The sequence below is a fragment of the Lutjanus erythropterus genome, chromosome 9 (assembly GCF_056507025.1).
Source record: "Lutjanus erythropterus isolate fLutEry1 chromosome 9, fLutEry1.hap2, whole genome shotgun sequence".
NCBI lineage: Eukaryota > Metazoa > Chordata > Actinopteri > Lutjaniformes > Lutjanidae > Lutjanus > Lutjanus erythropterus.
The window spans coordinates 17807536-17830989 of record NC_139325.1 but is presented as its reverse complement, the minus strand read 5'-3'; the positions used below and the strand labels follow the sequence as shown (position 1 = coordinate 17830989).

The window sequence follows — 23454 nt, the reverse complement described above, 5'->3', positions numbered from 1 at the left end:
AATGAAGATGAATGACTGTGGGCAGGGTTTGCATGGAGCCGGGCTATGTGGCTGGTTAATATCTGTCCAGGGAGGATTTTATAGGGCACTGAGGACTGGAAACACGCTAACCCTGGCTATAAAAAACACCTATTCAGCTTGATGGAGAGTAACACAACACAGCGAGAAACTGATGGGCAAGGAGTTACTCTAAAATCTGTCATTACAACTACTTTTGTCGGACAATAAAACAAATAATTGTGTTAAAGATATCATTTTAACACCATTTCATGCCACCAATGATAATAGCATAATAATGTAAATAAACCCTTTTCAAGACCAATAAATTTTTAATTCACTGTGGTTTCAATTTTTATTGAATCCAAAACAAATAAAATGCACTCTCAGGTTCTGTTAACAAAATTGCACTAAATAAATATTAGTGACATTCTTATGTAAAGAAACAGAAGTATGAATGTACTCATGTATATGCTGTTGGGCTAAATAATATGTCAAAATAAATTCTTGTAAAATCCTATTTCAGTTTAGCTGAGCTTTATTTTATTTTACAAGGTACATCTCAAAATTCCTGCTGTTATATTATCTGTATGGGACTTCATCTACACTTCTCAAAGTGTACATATTGTGGTGGAAATAATCTTTTTCTTTACTGAGTTTCACTGTGTGTTGTAAAATTAAGGCACTGATATTTTTGCAACTTGGAGCTAAAGGTTTATTTATTTTCATGCATAAATCTGCTGATTACAAGAGATGATGTGTTAGCATGGAGCTAGCAATGCTACAGCGCTCTACTGATACCATGTTGGCTAATGTAGAGCATCTTACGTGTGGCTATTTCTTCAGTAATATTTTACCCAAAGAATGTCTTTTGGTTATATATTTATTTAGTTGCATTTATCTTTTTGTAATATTACAGTGTATTATGGTCTCTTTGTTCTTGACTTTACCCAAGAAGGTATAGGGAGCACTGATAAAAAAAAAGACCCTGTGAATGCTTTGTTTCTCTTCTCTACAACACGACAATCTATAAACTTTACAAACTGAGTCGCAAAATGATCACAAATCACAAAACCAACTGTGATGGAAACAGAGAGGGGTGACAGAAATGGACTGCAGCAGCATGACTCCAGCCTGTTATCTCTGCTGCTCTCTGCTCCAGTGATGACTGTCAGTGTAGTCAATTAAACACTTTTGAACCAGACAGTGGTACAACCTTCTCTATAGCGGTCGTCCACTGTGATTGACTCTTGAGCTGACAGTGCTGTCAGCAGCCCTGGTGTGCTGAGATTTTATACCTGTACCGTAAACGGATTGCACACTTTTATTTTCTCGGAGTCTGTGAAAAACTGATGTTTTCACATCACAGATGACGATGGCATTAAAACTTGAGGTGGGCTGAAGCATGAGACTCAAATAGCCTAATATGGCACTAAACTGGAAAAAGGCAATTAATAACCAAATCTTCATATTGAACAGCCAAATCCCATTTGTCTGACAAAATCTGACTTGGGTTGTTCCCATTTCTGGTGCTTTGCAGTAAAGTGCTAAAAAATAGTCCCAGGAAGTTTGGTACTTGTCCACTACACAAGGCAGAGTTGGACCCAACAATTATACACACATGCACACACACACACTCAACTACATTCACGCATGCACACAGAATCAACTGCACATAATATTCCTCCTAATTAACCGGCTCACTCAGCTGAGTCTGTTCCAGCACTTTACAGAAACCAAACCACTCAGAAAAAGCCTGTCTTGATAGCATGGTGTGGATGCACAGTTTGCTAAAATTGGACTCCCCTGACTAACCTAAACTAGCATCTGCATTCAGCCAATTCTGAAAGACAGCTATGGTTGATTTAGTCACAGTATGACACAGCAAATCAGCCTCAAGTGGAGACGACTCACTGTGAAGTGTTTTTTAGGTTCTTCCATCTTATTAAAATGCACGAGGAGATAACACACTGCTTTGTTTACGCAGAATCAAAGAAGTGTACCGAATGAGATTATTTCACACTGAGAACACCAAATGTTTAAATATATCCATATTTTGATCTGTGCGAGGGAGGAATCAAGCCACCACTGATGTCTCACAGATGGACTGAACTAGATTTGACACTGTTGCCTCCCAGCAAGAAGGTGAATTCAATCCTCAGCAAGCACAGCTGGGACCTTTCTGTGTTTCCCCTCACAGGCTGCAAGTAAGGATGATTGGAATCAGCCTTTGAAGGAAAGTGGGTTAACTAATGAGGGATCCAAATATCACATCCAAATCACTTAGTTGAAAATCTTAGTACCGGATCTTTTGTTTTGAGAGGTAATAGTGCTCATTTTAAAGGTCCAGTGTGTAAGATTTATGGGGGTTCATCAGTAGAATATGGCATAAACTGAGCATAACATGCATAAGTGTGTTTAATAAGTGTATAATCACCTGAAAATAAGAATGATTATGTTTTCATTACCTCAGAATGAGCTGTTTATATCTACAGGGATCGCAGGTCATGATTCAAATAAATTCATGATTCAAAACAATCCCAAAATGTTCCACATATTTACATGCAATTGCATTTTTTTTTATTTTATACACCAAGTGATAAAAACAGAAAGAAAAATCTCTATTTTTCTATACAAACATATACACACGTATGAACTCAAATATTGAAATGTATGCATGCATGTATACAAATATACCTAAATCAACATATACAAATGAAATAAAAAGGATGTTACTGATGCTAACTAAAGATATCTGGACAAACAGACAAGGAGAGAAAAGACGAGAAAGCTTGAAGTAAGAGAAAAACTGAACTATTAAGCTAAAGAGTAAAATTTCATTTATTCATTTCCTGTTTCAACTTAACCATCCTCACCACTGCAGGGTAAAACACTGCAATAAGTATAATTGCAAGGTTCTAATCTTGTGCCTTCTACAGAACATGACTAATTTTAGACAACACTACAGTCACTGTAGTGATGAACTGTATATACTCAGCAGGAAAACAGTGACCTGTTTGACACGTTTGCTCTGCTCGGTTAGCTCTGAATGTCACCCCAATTATATTAATAATCACCACAGCATTACAGGACAAAACACAGAGGACTTTGAGGCACAGTTAACTGTTTAATGGACACAATGATTACATGCCAAATAATATTATAACTGTTTGAGCTCAGGCTAGGTTAAAGGACAAAGAACAGTATTTCTGTCCATGTCCACTCAACCAAGCAAAGGCTCAAATGCTATACATAGCCCACTGTATATACAAAATGATTCACAACCTCAAAAATGAAAGCAAGATTTACTTAGGCAGGGAAGACCCCTGTAAGACCACTGTGGTCTTTGTCAGACTCCACTCTGACCACAAACCTCAAAATACTTACACCGACTGAATGAAAAACAAGAAAAGAGGAAGGAAGGAATGAAAGATTACGTCTCTGCATCATAAACCATGAAGCTGACAGATGCCGTAAAGGCACAGAACAGAGAAACAAAGTAATGTTTTCTGTCCACAGAATGGTGCATTTGAATCTGTTTAAATGCACAAGGCCAACAAACCAGAGCTAACGATACTGAAAATTTAAGCACAGCAAGAAATTCCACAGCTATTTTCAAACCTTTCTGCGAAGAAAGTAGCCACACTATAAAAAACTTTAACAGCCTACAGCAAAGACTGTATACCATAGTCTATTATCAAAGAGAATTTAAAATGTGACGGATACTTGCTCTGCAGCCTTCGAGGAAGAGGTTTTAGTGCCACTAACAAAAGACAATAGTGCCGGTTCCCATGAGAGGACATTACAGGTGATCATCAGGGAGTACAGAACTGGGTCACTTCCATTTTCTCACTGCCCCTAATGACAGACCCCAGGGTTAAAGAAAAGGAGAGAGAGATGGCGGGAAACACAAGTTGGGAAAGATTCTGGGCTTTGGTCTGTTCTCGGATAAAAGCACATGCTTTTAAACATTTTATACCTTGGGAATACATCACAGTATCCGTCTCAGTGAAGTGACCAGAATTATTAAGACCTATTAGTGTCCTTACAGAGAGTATTTCTACAAATACTGCAAAGAAATACACAAATTTGGCCATTATTGTTCTTTTGTAAAAGTGTGGTTCCTATCATTTTGTTATACCACTGATTTATTCTTCAGCAAAATGGTCTAAGACCCCATTTTCTTCAAGGCTATAATCCACAGAGTCATGCTGGGACAAGTTTGAGGAATCTGACAAGGAAAAATACAGAAGGATCTCTACAGTTTTGGTTTTTAACTTTTTATTTTTTAGCAAATATGGTCTGTTCTGTCCTACATTTCCAAACATACCAAGACAATCAAGTTCAAAACCAGGGCAAAATGAGGGGGAGAAGTGACTTGTGGAGGGACTGAAGACAAGACAAACTTCCTGTGGTTTAAAGGCAAAAGCACACTTCAGGACAAAGAAACAGAAATATAGACAGCCACTATAATGGTGTGGTGCACTATTTCTTCAGTTAGTTAGCTACACACTGTTTCTTTGTAAACAGCATACAAGTGACTGAAAGGATTAAAACTGTATCATGTATATTTAACACAAGAAATCCATTTGCCCATAATTTTGTGTGACATGAGACAATCATGTGACAGAATCAAGTCCCCTGGCATATTACGTATCTAATGATCCTCAGCCAGGGGAAGCTACTGCACATTAGGGTTGAGTACTGAAACTTGGTGCTGGTACCTGTACAACTGGTACCTACAAGTTGTACATGTACCAGCACAGCACTATTTTAAAAGTATCATTTTAGCACTAGTATCAGAAATCCCCATACAATACCCAACCCTACCCAACATTTCAGTAAATTTCTACAGAGTCTTTTAGTTTGGCTAGCATTAACTTGTACGAAGCTACAATTGTCATGAGCTCGATTCTGTTCTTATAACAAAGAGTACTTTTATTTTTCCCAATTCCATAGTATAATCCTGGTTTTATTAAGGAAGCCTACAAGAACTGAGTGATCCCTCTCCTCAATTTCTCCAACCACTGGGGTCCAAAATGGGGAGACCAGCGGACAGTCCCATGTGAGGTGTAAAAAGTACCCATAGAACCCTTACATATGCAGCACTCATTGCTTTGAATTAGACCAAGCATCTTAAACCTGACTTAAGTCCAATAATATCTATGAATTATTGTAGCAAGTGATACTGGCCACACCATCTTATGGACTGCATACCAGATTATTCTCCACTGGAATGTAAAAATGTAATGTGAAGTTTCCTACAATCAATCTGACAAGAAAGCCACAGTCGGTTAAGGATGTGTGTTGGGTGGTTGGACCCATTCTGATTCAAAACTTATACTTTTAAGAGACGTGTGAATGCTGACATCCTAGAGTCAGTGAAGATTCTGTAACTTTATTGATCAGTGTGACTGCTGTATCAGGGCCCAGCCAGGATGAGATTAAAATCTGTGCCACTCCAGATGTAATTGTGTTGATGTGCAGCAGTTTTGTTTCACACTGGGTCATCTGTGCTGTGTGAGTGCCACTCCTGCATACCAAAGCAAACAATGAGATGCAATAAAGCAGTTAACTATTGGTGACAGTCTCTGGCTAGAGCAGACACACACGCATACACTTTCCTTTATTCACACAAACATATCAAGAGGAAGTTGGACACTAGTTAGAAATGAGAGCCAAGGATCTGTGAATGAGTAACACTGCAACGTAACTAATAACCAGACAAAGAAAACCAGCATGATCTCTGTGTCTGACAAAATCATTGGACTAAAACTGTTTTCCTTTCATTGCACAGATTTATAATTGGATGATTAGCACTTTTAAGTGGTTAAGATTAGTGAAAAGATCCTGGCAAATATGATATGATGAAGACCAAGTGACCAAGCCACTTGGTTAAGGTAAAACCTGGACAAATGCATGCTAACATTTGCTAATTAGCACTAAACAGACAATGGCATTATCATTAGTTTTGTCTGTATTTCATTATAAATCAAAGTATTGGACAAATACAAAATGTGACATGATGATGGAAATGTGATATGAGTCATTCTGAGGAGAACATGAATGTCTGTAACAAATTCAATCATAATCAGTCCAACAGTTGTCGAGACATTTGACTCAAAACCACAAGTCAGACGATCCCCAAAGTGCATGATTCATTACTTGGAGACCAATTTTGGTGCAAGATTTGTTTCATTGTTTGCTGGGTTGTCTCTGTTCTTTCCAGCTTATGTCACTGTTGATTTCCGTCTGTCACACTGCAAGACCCTTAAAGTACAGCTGTTTTTCTTTCCTCCCTCCATCCCATCTGCCCTGTACAGTGTATCTCATCGCCCATTTCCCTTTCCCTCCTTCTCCCATGCTCCCTTCTCTCCCCCTCTCCTCTTCTCCAGGGTGTGTTTGATGGACTGATGTTATTATCTCTACCTCCTTCATCCCTTCATCTTCAAAGGAAGGAGATGACTGTATCTATCAAGCTTTAGTGTGCTTAAGAGATGCCTCGGGCACTGTAGTGCTCCACTCCCAGTCTGAGAAAAGCTTGGCGGGAAAAAGGGGTAGAGACTTGTGTGTATTTGACAGACAAGCAAATTGATATTGGAAATAACCATATTCCTCCCTTTATTATGGGTGTAGTTTACACTGTAGATGGATGCCCAGCATTGCCTGAAGTAAATCAAGCTCCTGACTTTATGTGCCCACAGCTAGTTGATGGAGGAAGTTAAATTAATGTCACCAAAAAAACAATAGATCAGGACTGTAAATCACAATGGGAGATAGATTGTTGTTTGCTTGACATTTGAGGTGATTTATACTGTGGCAATACCACACTGGGAAGGTTATGTATCAGGCTCAATAGACTTACTGTATAGTGGTTTACATGCAGTACATTAACAAGGACAACTGTAAGACAAATACAATCTCAATATATTTTTTAAATCAACATTTTGTAGGCCTATATGTTTAAAATTAAATGTTTGGAAGATCTAAAAAATCTTAAAAAAGAAAGACAGTAATACTCTATGGTTTGAACAAACTGTGTTCATACAGTAATACTGTCTGAAGTTGAGAGATTAAATGTCCACCCACAGGTGTGTATTACACTCAGTCACAGGAAGCAGGCAGCAGAATTAGTCAGCCAATTAAATTAGTCACTTTTTATCTCCTATTAGTCACAGATTAACTCCATTACTCTCCAACAGACAGCAGTGCTGCCTACACTGCTTTAAATTGCTGGACATTATTATCCGTTACCAAACATCTGATGCACATTTTTCCAAGGGAGGCATGGCATTAAAGATGGATGACATCATTACCACAAAAACAAAGAATAGTTGTAACTTTTCAAACTTTACTTTAGTTTTTCTGGTAAAGTTTAGCAAAAAACTTCACAAACACACTTTGGCTTTTGAGCATTTTGCTTAAGAATTCAAATTAAATGCTTTTAGTCAAATCTGTCAAATCAGATATTATTATAGCCAATATTTAACAGCTATAAGTTCACTGTTGGAATTATAAATAATAATATGAATTTACCATAATCAGCCAATAATATATAGGCCCTCATAATTATTGTGCATCTCTACAGTAAAGTGATCTTTATGTGTAAAATGGGCAGACTGGTCCTTTAACATTTTGCTGCATCATGCTTCTCAGAAACATTTGAGACTGTCTCACTTTACAGCAGACATTAATGTGATTACACCATCTGATCTCACAACAGTATATTGCTCTTTCACAGGCTACAAGTTCACAACATGTTTGTGTTCACTATAAGCCACTTCCTGCATAATCGGTTTCTCCAACTCTGTTTTTTCCTTGGAACAACAAACAGAGGTTTATTTGTTCAGTCCGGTCAAGCAGAGCGTTGATACAAACTCACAGAGTCACTCTCATGCTCTGTGTCTGGATGAAATACCAGAGCCACTCCACTGGAATTCCTCACTTCCCAGTACTGACTCCCACTTCTCTGCATTGTTTCGTGTGTTATGCGAGCACTACTATCCTGTGTCTAGCACCCACATGGTGACATTGTTGTCATAACCACGTCAAGAAACTTAGCTTCAAACTGAGCACTTAACCGGACAAAATTAAAGTCCGTGGAAAGAGTTCTTCTTTTATTTTTTCTATATTTTTGGTGACCATTCTAAAAATGAAATCACTGCTGTGCTACGCATCTTACAACAAGCAGAATTAGTAATCAAACTTAAAGTTAGGAACACTAATATAATTTCTGATGGACATCAATATGTAACAATGTGATAGGAACACCCTGGACAGATGGTCTGTCTGTTGCACTTTAGGTAACATGAAACAATTCAAGTATGTGTATTCTAAAAACATTTGAGTCACAGGCAAAACATGACATACAACATAACTTGATTCATATTTGATTGGTACTGGCCAGTTCGTGTTTCTTGATTTGAGTGTGTTCCGCTTGAAACATATGATGTCACAGGTGACTTTTCATATCGTCGTATCAAACCTGCCTCATATTGAATAAACGGTTGGGGCTGGCCTGGAATGATCCAGGAAAGGTGGAATTCTGAACAGGTGGGTGGCCAGACATACCTGCCAAAGCAAATAAAACATGAGCTCATAGATCTATATAGATCTAATATATATCAGCAAGTTGTCCAGAAGTATATGCATAAGCAGTTAGCTACAACAACGAATCCATGGGGCAATAATCTGTGTTACTTTAGACTGGACTTACAGAGAAGAGTTTGAAAAGATTTATGTAAACTTTAAGTTCATTTGGAAAGCTTTAGGAGGCTAAAAATGCTTTCCTTCATATAGGCAGTTGTGCCAGAGTCAACATTAAGTGACGTTAAGAACAAGACACTGAGTAATACTAGTGGAATTTAAGACTAATGCTTGCGTCACATTATATTGGAGTGAACTAGAAGACTGGCAAACATTTTAAGTCTATATCTCACTATGAAAAAAATCCCACAGAGCTTTAAATGAAAGTTGCTGTAGACCTACATATTCTAGGCTCATACTCCTTGCTGAAATAACACTGAGGGCTCCAGATTCCAGCTGTAATGAAGTGTCTCTAACTAATGACTACATTACATAAACTGACAAGTCCGATGTTCTTGCATAGTAATTTGCTCTCTCCTGCTGTTTCCCACCTCGGCATGCTCCCAGATCATTTAGCGAGTACAGGAGATGTGAAGGTGAAGCTCATCATTTCTGTCTCTCACGTCTCCCTCTGCTTATGTCCCCAGATGACATATTCACATTCCTGCAGTAACTACAAATGTATTCACGTTAAACATGCCCGAGGGGCTGGCTGATAGTTCTCATACAAGATCACAACCTAAAGCAGACAACTTCGCTTTTAAAAGTTCCTCTTCTACCCAGTTGTTGATTCCACACAGACCTGTATAACTAAAAGCTTCTCACTCCACTGAGAGCTGTATAACTATAAAGTTCCTGCCATTTCCACTGAGAGCCGCAAATATTAAAAGCTGTGCAGATTCATTCACAGTAACTGAAAGCTCAACCATCAAACTTTATGGACCCTGCTTTAGGCACTGAGTGACTGAGAGAACTATTTTATCTTATCTATCTTCAGCTTAGTATCCGTTTTAAACTCAGACAGAGCCAATATGCATTTTTAATGATCTGCCAGGTATTAATTATTCAGCATTCAGTGGCTTTGCTGCTCTGTGGCCAACAGTTAATGGTCTGAGCCGTTATTTCCACCTGTCCAATAGATATAATGTGGGCTGATATGGATACACAGTCAGAGATGACTGGACATATGAGTTACCTTAGCATGAGGTCAATGTATTTAACTTTAGCTGCTGCTTTTATTATTTTAATAGAACTTTTTGTTGAGGCTAAGTAAAAGGCCTTTAAAAACGGCATTCTGAACTAGGGATTTTCAAAGTGTGAGTCGCACCTCGCACGAGAGTTTAAGTGGAGACGTGAGGCAGACGTTAAGCACGCAACGTACATTCGCTATGTCCAATAAACAAAAGAAAGTCACATAACGTCAAGAAAGAAAATACTCTTCCATCTATTTAATATGACTGTACACCTTCTAAAGCCAAGTTTCCCTTTTTTACCGAACTAAGACAAGACTAATTAACCCTTCGCTAAGCTCTCCTTAGTTACCGTTGCTAAGCCTGCCAAACTTTCCATTCTCACATTGCATTTATGCAAGTTTATAGTGATAACGATGGCAGATTTAACATCAAAGTTGGGAGTATTGGAAACACGAGGTCTTTGAATCCTTGAGAGACGTAAAGAAAAGTAGCCTCTCATTTCTAGGTAAGGACACCACATTTTGTGGACTGTTACGGCCATCACCATCAACCCACTTTGATTCTGTACTAGCCCACATCTTCCTCCTAAAACCCTGCAAATCAAATGCAGTTGTAGTGGTATCTAACAAGTTTGGCTGGAGGTAAAGTTACTGCAGCTAGTAAACTAGTGTTAATTAGCCGGACATGGTAATATTTGTAGCTTATATTAGAGCAGATGAACACAGAGTTTAATCCAGCATCTACAGAATAGACAACAGCATCCAGATTCATGAAACGCCAAGTTTTGCTTCAACACTTAGAGAAATGGAAAGTTACTACAGAAAAGAAAGAAAAAAAAATCACACGACCCAGATACTGAAGCATACTGACATCATTTATAAAACCTGCTTATATATGAACAAAGAAACCTCTGCATCTAAGATGATTTCACTTAAATGTGACCTGTGGGACTGACAGATGGCGATGCTCTTTGGAAACAGTTTTGACATTTTCCCATTACAACATTATTGCAATGCTGCCCCCCACCCCACCTCCCAGCTGACCCCACTCAGATAGTCCTCAGACTAAATTAGACAGGAGATGTTCAGGGTGATGTTTGTACAGTTTCTCATAATGCCCCTGAATTTGATTTGCAGGAAATTACCTGGAAATCAAAGCATAACTGAACTTGAAAAGCCAGAGTAACAATGCAGTGGAGTGGTACTCATTCTGAAGGCTGAAATAATGAATGCCTTTCAAGCGCTAAAGAGAAAAAAAAAAGCCATGGACGTTTTGATTGCCTTAAATCAGAACTGTACATTTCAAGAGCAGAGAAATGTGTGACAAAAAGACAGACAAAGGTTTTACTCCCCATAATGAAGAAATACATTGCTTGAAAGCAGCAGGAGTTGACTCACCAAGACTCGGTTCTCCGTCTTGTCTCCTTTGATCTCCAGTTTGACTCTCTTCCTCAGCGACAGCTTCACCTTCCTCCCCACTGCATCCCTCACACTCTCTGCACAGAGAAGAGGAGAGGGGAGATAAAATATGGAGAGACTCAGACTCAATTCAGAAAATATCTGTGCAAGAAGAGAAAATTACTGCCAAGTAGTTTATCATGCATCTTTACTTCGCTCCCCACAAAGTCCTAACTCAGAGCACAGTTCAGTGCATTTCTGCCTCAGGGGGAATAATTTGCTAACACACCAGAAGAGGAGTGATCTTTCTTCTAGTTTTCATTTAATTTGCACATTATGAATTCTTCTTCAGAAGACTGATTTCTTTCTATCAGATTTGGGCTCATTTCTTATCTTCTATCATCTTTGGTGAAATGTGAAACTGAAAATACACAGTCAGTCACAGTATTAAACTGAAGAAACTGTACATGTCCTCACATAGGCCTACATACGCATCTATAATAGTTTGCAAAGATGAATTAGATCAACAGAAACTTGATTAAACAACAATTCTGATAATCAATTAATCAGCTTTTATCCATCAACTAGACTGTTCAGATGGGATTTGGCTTTCCATTCATCTCTCAGTGTGGGAAGTTGACTACACTTCTGGTTGTAAAGTGGCTGCCTTCTTTAGTTAAATCAGACTGAACTTTGAAATAATGGGTTAGGATGCTAATATTTTCTAATTAGCATTAAATACAAGGTACAACCGAGGCTGATGGGAATGTTGCTAGTTTTACAGATATTTGGACACACTAAATTATTTGAATTAGTTGGAAAGATTTCTAACTGAACCACAAATATCAACCTGTTGGCAAGCCATCTTGTAGATCCCCTTTCTGCTGGTCAATATTATGACTCTTTTTTTTAGGCTGAGCATAGGTAAAAGCAAATAATTCCCTAAACACGATAGCTAACACTTGCTTGCAAGTTTTGTCGGCTTGTTTCTTAACAATGGCTGAAGAAGAGCGAGTTCTTCTGAACGTGTATGGTCACTCACTCTTCAGCACCACGAGTGTTAAGACTGAAAAAGTTCACAGCCACCAATAAGCTGACCCGTACATGCTCACTCAATGGATGGACCATCTTCCTACATTTGCCATAAGGTTGAGTGATTGGACGAATATAACTGTGATTCATCTCTGCCTCCAGTTTTTATCTGTTTTATCATTAAAAGGGTCTATAACTGTTAAGATATCTTATTTTGATTCAAAGTGGTGGGCCGACTGACAGACTGGCAGACCAGTAGTGCCATCCATTCAAGCATGGGTAAAATATGCTTAATTGGTTCCAGCTTCTCAAATATGAGATTTTTCTGCTTTTCTCTGTATAAATTGAATACAGGGTTTGCACTGTTGGTTGGAGAGAAAAAGCAATTTGCAGACATCATCTTGGGCTCTGGAAGTTTGTGATTTACCATTTTCCAAATTTACAATTTCTTTCCATAATTCATATATGAAACAATAAAAATAATCAGCAGATTAAACAAAAATGAAAATAATATTTTTGGTAATATGCTAAGTGTGTTGTACAGATTGATTGTTCACACCCAGTAGGAGAACAGAACTGGGTCAGCCGCCTCTCCATGCTCCTCAGTCACCCACCACACAGCGGCTGATACGGTCTGTGCATATGTGTCTGAGACACAGAGGGATTCTGTGTGTGTACATCTGTGCTGGCACGTATCCTCACCTACAGGCTTCCTCAAACCATCATCAGATCAAAGTGAAACTAATAATTAGGCAAAGTGGTTCATCTGCCAGCCGGAAAATGTGCATTTCCTGCTGCAGCATTTCTAAAACCGTGGACTCAGACTCAATAAGTCACAGAGATGTCTCCAGTGGACTCCCATACAAAATGAAAACTACTATGTTTTAATGAGCCTGAGCAGTTTTTGGTCCTGGAGAGGAAAAGATCCTGACAGAATAATTTATCATTTTTCTACTTCTTCAGTGTTTCTGCTCATTCATTAAAACTGTGACAGGAGTGGAAATTTTACAAGCCAGCTGCCCTGTGGTTCATATTAGGCAGTTAATGCATGTGCACTGGATCACAGCAGGATGAGTATCACTGTGGACTCCTGTGGAGGGCAGGGCAAAGGCAGACCTATGGCCTTGTAAAAGCTCAAACAAACAATTACCAACCCTATAAAATCACTCTCCCATTTATTGACCTCAGCCAATCAGATTTTGAGTGAATAAACAGAGGTGAATATAAACCAGAAATATTCATTTATTCATTATGAAATACAAATACACTGTGAGTTCTTTTATGTGTGTATTCAAAGAAATCAAGAAAGATTTGAAAACGCTTTCAAATTTCATTTAAAAGGGATTGTTCAGATTTTCAGATGTGGGGTTGTATGAGGTATTTATCCATAGACAGTGTATTGCCTATAGAAAATGGCACCACACCCACAGTTTGTGTAGGAACCTAAGCAATGAACTATTATGGACAGGGTCAGCAGCAAAATGGAATTTAGCCATATAAAAAAGGCCCACCTAAAAAAAAAAAACAATTTCAGTTTCAGTGTCCACTATATTTAGAATATTTTCACTGGTTTACCTCGCAGACAGGCATTTTTTTCCTGATGGGAAACGCAGGAATGATGGGTCCAGGTCAGATTCACCAAAGTCTCACAATAACACAAACAAACTGACAGATTGAGACACTGGTAGTCCAACAACTCCCATGTTTTGTGAGGTAAAATTGCAGTTTTTGCAAATGAAGTCTGGTTGAGCGAGAAAGAGTAACATTTGACTTATATAACACTGGTTTCCCACCTACATAGGCAGTCTGACCTCAATGTAAAGCAGTGAAAACATTCCACAGGGTACAAACTATAGGGTTCAAACTGATATGGATTTCTTTAAGCATCTAAAATACATTTTGCTGCTGACCCTGTCCACAGCTGTACATTGCTCTGCTTCTGTGGTGCTGCTGCTCGCTGAGTTACCAACCTTGGGACATGTTGACGACCATCTACTATAGGCAAAACACAGTCTATGGATCAGTACTATACTTTAAAAAATTCAAATACTTTGAAAGAAAAAAGTTTTCCAAGTTCTTGCAACAATACTGACAGGTAACTGCCATCTGCTTGTTCTGTTGCTCTCAGCAAGGTTCAATCAGATGAAGACTTAAGTGTTCACCAGTACCACCTCAATCTGATCCTCAACTCTCTTTTCAGCTTTAGCTCATTTTCTCTGATTTGACACAGCATGACACTACAAACTGCTGAAAATACATCTTAAACTGCCTATTAACTGTCTGATGGGTAACCAGAGTCATTGCTTTCCCATATGAATTAAAGGGAAATGTTTCCCAGGCATAAGACATAACTTAAAATATTTTTGTAACTTTGTCTCCTTTCATAAAGCTTTTGTGTACATGTCAGTAAAATATCTAATTTAGCACAGCTCCATGTAAGCTCATCAAAAGCTGTTATGTGAGTGTACATTTTTGCTAATCTTGTGCTAGTCATTACCTCCAAAACCAGACAGATGTAAGGAGTAAATGTCAAAATAATCCTTTAACAGCAAAATCGTGGTGTGATATTTTCTGTAACTTGGCAGTGAAAAGATGTTTTTTTGTCCACAGCGTTTCCATTTGCAGCATAAGCTGATAGTGCTTGTATGTGCTGGATGCCAAGACTGATCTTGTATGTTGCTGAATCACCCACACCAGTGATTGTTTCCAACAATGGCTGGTTATATTATACTCATCCAGACAACACCACATGACAATAAGATCATGACAAACCAAATTCCTTGTGTTAAGTGAGCATTGTTGGGCAAACAAGTCAGCTTGAACGAGGAAAAAGTCTTGAAGGATGAGGACAGGACTTTCTGACTCTAAGCTTAAGTGGTTGGACCACAAGCGATGTGGAAAAGATGTTGATATACAGTCAAAAAAACACATATTGTGTCCCTTTTAAAAAGATTTTTAGAATCAGCAGACTAATAATCTTGTTAGAATTTGTATTGTAGAACCTCCCTGGAAAGTTCCCTGAACCTCGTGATTACCAGGATGCTATGTACCATAGACATATTATATGTAGACACTGCACTGGCCTTTGGTTCGTATGTCGACGTCGGACAAGACAGGCTTGTAAACACATATAATTTAATGCTGCGGTTTATCCATGAAAAGCACTACAATATTTACATTGAAATCAGCTGAGAAACGTAAACATTATAGTGCTTTTTATCCATAGAAAAAAGCTCCCCTGTTTATATGTATTTGTCCTCAAGCCAGTCTTGCCCAGACCAATATGATGGCAACGTTGTGATGTATCATAGCAGTCAATGCAGTGTTCATGTATATATGTCTATGGGTCTGTACAGAGCTATAAAAAGAGGAGAAGAGGAGAATAAGCCATGGCTGCAACATTAGTCATTTTAAATTCTAGTTCAGATCCCAAATTGTCCAGTGATACCAAATACATCAGGGTGAGGTTTTTGGGGAAACGTATAAAATTATCAACAAGACATTTGAAGAATGTTTCAAATTGGCAAAAAAGGTGCAACCATAAACACATTCTTGTGTCTCTTGTGTCATGGGGTTGAATATTTCACACAGTGTAAACACTATCAAGCTTCAACGAAGAGCTGGAACAAGCTGATACAGAACATGCAGCATGCGATACTGTCAGACAGAGTGGAATAAGATGAGTTTAACAAGCTTAAAGCTATTTAAGGGGAAACTTAAGCTTTGTAGTGTGCATTACCGTATTAAATAGGACGCCATGTGAAATACACTTTGACAATAAGGGGGTGAAATTCCCACATGAAACTGAAAAAAGCTCAAACAGACTGGATAGCACAGAAGCCAACATAATCGTGTGATGGCAGCAGGATATAAATGATTGATAGAGTAAAAAACAGACTGACTGGCTGAAAAATCCTGTGACTCAGTGAATGAATACATGCCTGACCAAGTGACTACGTGACCTAGCATTTTCCTTCAAGCCTCATCTACAGCACAGCATGCACTTTCATTCTCTTCAAGGAGCCAAAAGAGTATTGTAGGCTTTTGTGTGTGTGTGTGTGTGTGTGTGTGTGTGTGTGTGTGTGTGTGTGTGTGTGTGTGTGTGTGTGTGTGTGTGTGAGTCCTCACAAGAGATGAGAGAAAGAGCTTGTGCTTGTCTAACATTGCACTAAGGTGTCAAAAACTGAGCTACTTTGCCAAACAAAGAGACCCTGAGCTTGAGCCAAACAGTCTACAGGAACTTTAAAAGGTATGTCCACAATCAGTATAAATAAATAAATCATAAGAAACACAGCAGACTTAAGCAGAAAGGAGTGAGGCCACTACCAGCTTTCTTAAAACTCCAGGCGAGAGATGTGAGAGCGGACCAAGGTTACTGCGGGAAAAATAACCCTGGAAGTTATGAGCAGAGAGAATGACACGCTGCCCATTCACATCTAAACTATTTGGCTTTTCCTCCAAATATAGACTGTAGTCCACATTACATTACACAGACCAAGCACCTTGATCAGCAACAGCAGTGCTCTGTGTGTACACAGCTTTAAGCTTTACTGCAGCTAAAGCATATACAGTCTTACACAGTTTATATTGTATAAAGTCGTGTCTGTTTTCAACTGTTTCACCATTAGGAAATCAATTTTAGTAATAGTGCTGTATAATGTAGGAAGGATAACTAATTATCACAATGAAACTGGTCCTGTAATGATATGGATATACACAGCTTAAAGCGTTAGGGGAGAGCAGGGATGAAAGTGTACTTGTTTGTAGGTCCGTCTTTACACAAATATGCATTAATTTAGAGTAACCATATTTCATGGTAAACAACATACACATCTTCTACCAATACCAATCATTTCTTTAAAATTTTGGATAAATGAATTGGATGCAATTGGACTAAACACTGACATTTCAAATTGTTATTTTTGCCCTTCTCAGTGCAGATGAAAGAAACACAGGCACAGGATGAACTTAATGGTTGGATAAATCAGCCACAAAACAAGTAAGTACTCAATATTTCTGGCATAATGCTCATCATTGCTTCAGATAGCCCTTCAAGCAAATAACCATGTTACTCTCCAATTCATTTATCATAGTAAATGTTGCAATTGCATGTTTAATTGGTCCAGTAAACTCACTGTACTATTTAATCACCTCTTATGGACTGACACTCTGGCCCACACGTCTGGACCGATAAGACCTCTGTGGGTCTTCCTCATCCTACCCCTTTCTTGCAAATACAACGAGCAAAGAAATACATCTTGAATAAAAGCAGGACAAAAGTAACACCATGTTACTTTCATCCTCTCCTGCCTTAGTCAACTTTACCCTGGCTAGCATAGCATAAAAGATAAGCTAGCATCATAAATTAAGCCTTCACTGATGAATCTACCAGGTGATAAATATTTACAATCTTCAACAAATAAACACCTCAAAAACAGAAAAAAAAAAGTCTGTTGTTTATTTTTTACTTTCCACGTGAAAAATCGATTTTCTACTAGAACTCTGCCAAAAAGGATCGAGTTTGTCTGATTTCGCTGTCTTGTGTGGTGTTGGGTTGTTCTTCATGTAGACTGAATGGCACCTCACTTCCATTTTATAAGAAAAAAGGTCCTCGTTGCAACTGTCCCATATGCTATACTTTTGTCCCTGCTCTCCCCCTCTCCAGCTAAGCATTTAGGTGTCTCATGAAGTTTATACTGTACACAGTCAAGTCTGTTTTTTATTTATTCAGCATTGGGAGATGATTTTTAGTAACCTTATTGTAAAATCTGAAGAGCATTATCTCAACACAAGTGGCCCTGTAAGGATAAGGGTTTGGAAACAATCAATACTGCAGGAGATGACAGCAGTACTATTGTGCCTCAGCCACAATAAGTATGGCTTTGTAGTATGTATGGGATAATATCAGTTCAGTCAGATCAGTACAAACCTCACTCTGGAGCACATGCATACTGAGTTTTAGGGCTATGATAGAGGCAGCAGTGTCAGTGATTGTTCCAGTCTGAACACATGGCTACAAATGATCCAGTGTCTGTTCTTACCCAGAAGCTCTTTGGGAACCTCTGACACTTCTTCGCTCATTTTTGCTGAAGATAAAATCCAAACCAGACAGAAGAGTTCAGTCAGCACACGAAGAAGCCTCAGAATAAGAGGGAACAAGGAGCGAGAGACACAGAGAGAAGTGTCAGGTGGTGCCGCCGCCGCCGCCGCCGGTGCGTTTCTCCCGGTTACATGCTCCTCTCCTCCTCCCGGACAATGTACCCGCGTTTATCTGCGCGCATCTCTTCTCGGTTTAAACTGCTTCACGGATTTGGTGCCGGACAAAGAGTGGGGAAATAACCCGCTAAGGGCTCCTTAAAATCATGTTGAAAGCCTGCAGATTCAGCGCTTCAGGGAGATGAAAAGACCACCGCTCACTCCCGTACATCCTCTCCGGCCGTGCTTCTACCGTAAAGCTGTCGGTAATATCAGCCAATAGCAGAGACCGGGGCCCCTCCCCGCGCAGTGATGCGACAGCCAGGGAGCCGCTGCGATGCCGGGGCGGTGTGGCGTGGCAGGAGGGGGCGGTGGTGGTGCTGGTGGTGTCAGACTGATATTAATGAGCAGGCTGCACTACCAGTGGTTCCCAAGCTGGGAACCAGGGACCTCTAGCGGTCCTGGAGGGGCTCCCAAGGGGTCCCAGGCCCATGTATTGTAGCACAGATGGGAGCTGTACTCCCATTCCAATATAGCCATAACACAGAAAATATTAATACAGGCCTACTATAACTGACCTAAGAACGTCTACGATTATAACACTATAAATCCCTGTGGGGACATTATGGGAATGTTACAGATAGAGGCGATGTCCATACAGAGACCTACTGTTTATTATATTAACATATAATTAGAAAAATAATTAGAAACACCAGAAACTGTAAAGCTGTGCCTGTAGGAATAATAGGAGTACACGTGTATTATTGCAGTGGGAGCTTATAAAATACCCTCTCACAAACTGAATATAACAAAATGAATGCGTGGAAGGTAAATTTCAAGTTTTTGTTAAAGGTCCAGTGATGAGTAGCATTCTAGCATTTAGCAGTGAGCTTGCAGATTGCAAACGCTTTGCCTCACCCTCCCCTTTCAGACTTGCAGCAAGCAAAATATCATCACACCTGTATTCATATCCGTGCAAAATAGTCTCTATGAGCAACCTTACCAAAGGAGGCAACGAGCAATCAGAGTGCGGGTGGAGAAACAAATTGGGCGTCAATCAATCAGGGCCATCTAGCAACCGCAAATGAGAAAACTTAAGTTCGCACTGACACAAGATTTTTAGGCAACTACCTTTGGGAAATGAGTGCTACAAAGTACTGATATATAATAAATGAAAAAAAAAACACTCATTATATTCAATTTCTGCTATATTCTGCCAATAGATCCCCATAAATCTTACACATTGGACCTTTACTGCAGTAAAGACGATTTCAAAATGTTAAGAATAACTGTTATCATGCCGTTATCATGATAGTATGACAGTATGAGGCCTGTGCAGTCAAACTATAGCTAACAAAATGCTCACATTTTAAAACTTTCTAAATCTTGTCCTGTTTTAAAATGTTTGCCATTATTGTTATTATTATTATTATTATTATTATTATTATTATTATTATTATTAGTAGTAGTAGTAGTAGTAGTAGTAGTAGTAGTAGTATTTGAATGAAGTGGCCAAATTATTTCAGGTGACTTTAACATTGCCCTTGAACCGTGATCTAGATCTATAATAGTTCATACAATAGCAAGTCAGCGACAGACAGGGTGCAGTTATTTGTTCGGACAATACAATAGACTATTTGGAAGAAAGGCAAAACGTTTTTCATTGTGAATTATAGAGAAAAATATGAATACTTAAATAAATAAATAAAAGAAATTTCAATAACTCTCCTCCTTGTCTCTGATATGGTCTGTAAAAAAATGCCAGTATATATGTATTCAAATGTTTTATTCTACAATGAACCATAGAGTTAAAGAGGAAAGATGGCGACACCTTGTGGTAATTTGGTCAAATTACACCCCGCAGGCTGCCACAGTGATTTTCTTGATTTAGACAGTTACACACATTTTAGATTCAACATATACTTTATTTAGCTGCCGCACGAAAAGTAAGTAAGGGTTTTCTGTTTGATATCACACAGTTTCACAGAACATCATACATTTCTAGAACATTTCATTTAGTCATAGCTCACTTTTATATCAAATTCAAGTTTCCATGTAGCTTACAATGACAATAGCAAAATAAGTTTTAAATACTTGTTTTCAAATAAGAGAAAGAGGTATGTATGTTACGCTATACTGCATGAACCTATGGCAAGCCGTTTTAACATGTAATGGATAAGCTTCACTATCCGGAATTAACATTATAGATATCAACAACTTCATTTTGACTAGCTGTGATTACATTGTGACTAGTAAGAATTTTCATTCAAGATATCTATAACTTCATTCTGACCAGTCAAAAGGACACTTAGAGATATCTGCAATTCAGTTCATCAAAACTAAATTATAGAGATCAGCAATGACGTCACTGAAACGACACTCGACTTGTCACACTATAAATGACAATTACAGATATCTGTCATTCAGTTTTGATTAGGCAGAATGAAAGTTAAAAATACATCTCAAACGTAATACTGACGTCTCTGAATTGTTGTGCAAAACGTTGCTCGTGCGAGGCATCACATTCGTTGCTCGTTATTGGCAAGCTTTCCACTGGATATTGGCTCAATAAACAATACAAGTGAACAGTGTTAGCAGAAGAAATCCACAAGAAGAAGAGAAAGCAGAAGGAATGGTGGTTGCTGCTCCCACTTTTACAGATATCTACATTTTGACTAGACAGAATGAGAGTTAAAGATATCTCCAGTTTGAGGTATCTCTAATCAGAATTCATTTCAAGATATCTACAATTTGATTATAGATATTTGCAATTAAATTACAACTATCCCTAATTCCAGTTAGAGATATCTCCAGTGTTATTCTGACTAGGTAAAACTCAATTTAAGATATATATATATATATAAAACAAAAAAACAAACAAGGGGGATGTCTTGAACTGGAATTACGACTAGTCAAAATTATGTTGCAGATATCTCTAACTGGAATGTGAGTTTTGGATATCTGCAACTTAATTATGACCATCTGTAATGACAAACCCCATACACACGAATGGGGAAGTGACGTCATTTGTCATAGTACGAATGACGTTGTGGATATCTGAAATGTTATTTTTGAATAGGAAGAATTGAATTACGGATATTTGCAATACATATCCAGCCTAGCTATTCAACGTTAAAACGGCTTGCCATATGAACCAGCCTGTCAGTCTTTCTGTCAGAACATCAGTGTTAAACTACAGTGCAGTTTGAACTCTGCTGCTCAATCTCACTCAGCCTAGTCTCTAGTTTGTCTGCCATAGAGTTGAGCTGTGTAGCTCTCAGCATCTCTGGCAGTTTCTTAAGCTGCTCTATTGGTACATGGGCCAGCCAAGCTCTGATTTCATCCAGAAGAGGACCCCTCTGCCTGGGGAGAGCTGCGCCCCTGGTGCGCCTCTCAGCTCCCGAGTTATGAATGTACCTGTTGGATGGAGATAATGGTTTATTAGCGTCTATGTATTGAAGGCATACCTTGCAGGATTTTCCCTAAAAAAAACAACAACATATAGACTCGTATAAAAATAATCGCTATTCATCATCGCTTATGACCCACTGGAAGTCTGTGTCTGTGTCAGAGACACAGCCCTCTGCCTGCATTTCCTGAATGTTTCATTGGTGTGCTGTGCTGGTGATGCTTTACCAACCTAGAGTGTCTATATTTGATGTCCTGGGAATAAGGAATAATCGACTATCTTTGTCGTCGAAAAGAGGCATGAAAAAGAACGAAGGGGAGAGTCAAAGAGATTTACAGAGGGAATCACAGCCTGTAAACTCACCTGCTGACAAATCTCTTCATTCTTGCCACGCGCATCTTGTGCATACTGAAGAATCCTGAGAAGAATTCCCTGGCCTTCTCACCTGTGGAAACAAATTGTATCAAGTCTGAAATCCAAACTTGTAATTTCACACAATCATAGAATTACCAAAAGTTCCACTGGATTTTCAAAATTGAGTGTTGGGCAATTGGAAAAAAATTAATAGTAAAAATAAGTACATTAATTAAGTACACACCTCCATTTGCCAGATCCCGGCAGGTGCCACACACTGTGTCATGGTAAACTGACCCAGGGAGGAGCGCAATCGATCCGGTTGCGCATTCCTGGTGATTTACGCACGGATCCAGCGCGGAAGATGAGCTGGAGAAGGTACCCTCTGCACACGTTTCACAAACAGTGTCTATTTGTGACGTACCTATAGAGAACAACAGTCTTTATGGGATCTTTACGATGTTTTAAATTACGGCTGTGATGATACGTTTCCACGCACTTCTGGATTTTTACTATAACCTGAAATACAACTGTTTCAGCGCTGCTACTCTTGTAAATAAAATATCATTGGATCATTACCTTTGGTCTGAACACCACGGCCGGCCCCGCACTCCGAATGTTTGATACAGAAGTCGTTGTTCCGGTAAAAGCCCTCTTTGCACCGACAGACCCTGTTGCTGCTCGCCGAGCACTCCCTCTCCACCTCCTGGTTGTCGAAGCAGAAGTTGCTGCAGTACAGACACCTGGGCAGGTAGTTCCACAGCTCGGTGAAGTGGTCCTCTTTGCACGGCTCACACTTTGTGGGCGTGCTGGCGGTGCAGTGCGCGGACATGTGCGTGCCCGGTGGACACATGGCACAGGTGAGGGTCTCTCCGGTGGACGGGTCCTGGCGCTCATAGGTGGGACCGGAGCCCACCGCCGAAACACCGAACATGACCACGGAGAGCAGGAGCAAAGCCGATAAGAGGAGCTGAGGAGAGGACTGTGATTAGGGCACTGTTCTCTGGGTTTTTACAACAAACGTTACAGCTGTTACTCTACTACAGTTTATTATAGACTAGAGGTTATGATAGCCCACAGTACAAGTACCATCATCTGACCGGTACAAACGCCATTCATCTTTCGCGGAAGGATACAGTACTATCACAACATGGTGATTAAAAACAGGAAAATCACAGTGATATTATGATACTAGAGACAAAAGATAATAACTGATACTATGACCTCACAGAAATGCAATCCGTGATTTAATATTTGAATGGACTTGACTAGATTAGAGCTGTATGTAAGT

General features: G+C 39.1%; 2 protein-coding genes across 2 annotated transcripts in view; both read right to left on the bottom strand.

Moving 5' to 3' along the window:
- Nucleotides 1-18727, bottom strand: part of LOC146321236 (F-actin-uncapping protein LRRC16A-like) — an 89790-nt gene extending 71063 nt beyond the window's left edge. The window contains exons 1-2 of the mRNA XM_084726300.1: nucleotides 18247-18727; nucleotides 11174-11271 (exon numbers count right to left, since the gene is read on the bottom strand). Coding sequence (XP_084582426.1) covers nucleotides 11174-11271; nucleotides 18247-18286 — 138 coding nt within the window. The 5' untranslated portion in view covers nucleotides 18287-18727. The remainder of the gene's footprint in view (nucleotides 1-11173; nucleotides 11272-18246) is intronic.
- A 2533-nt stretch (nucleotides 18728-21260) lies between these two features.
- Nucleotides 21261-23117, bottom strand: LOC146321235 (uncharacterized). The gene is made up of 4 exons (XM_084725645.1): nucleotides 22743-23117; nucleotides 22408-22587; nucleotides 22173-22254; nucleotides 21261-21817 (listed from the first exon to the last, which is right to left on the bottom strand). The coding sequence occupies exons 1-4, from the start codon at nucleotides 23095-23097 to the stop codon at nucleotides 21589-21591; spliced, it is 846 nt and encodes a 281-aa protein (XP_084581771.1). The 5' UTR covers nucleotides 23098-23117; the 3' UTR covers nucleotides 21261-21588.
- Between the last annotated feature and the right edge of the window lie 337 nt (nucleotides 23118-23454).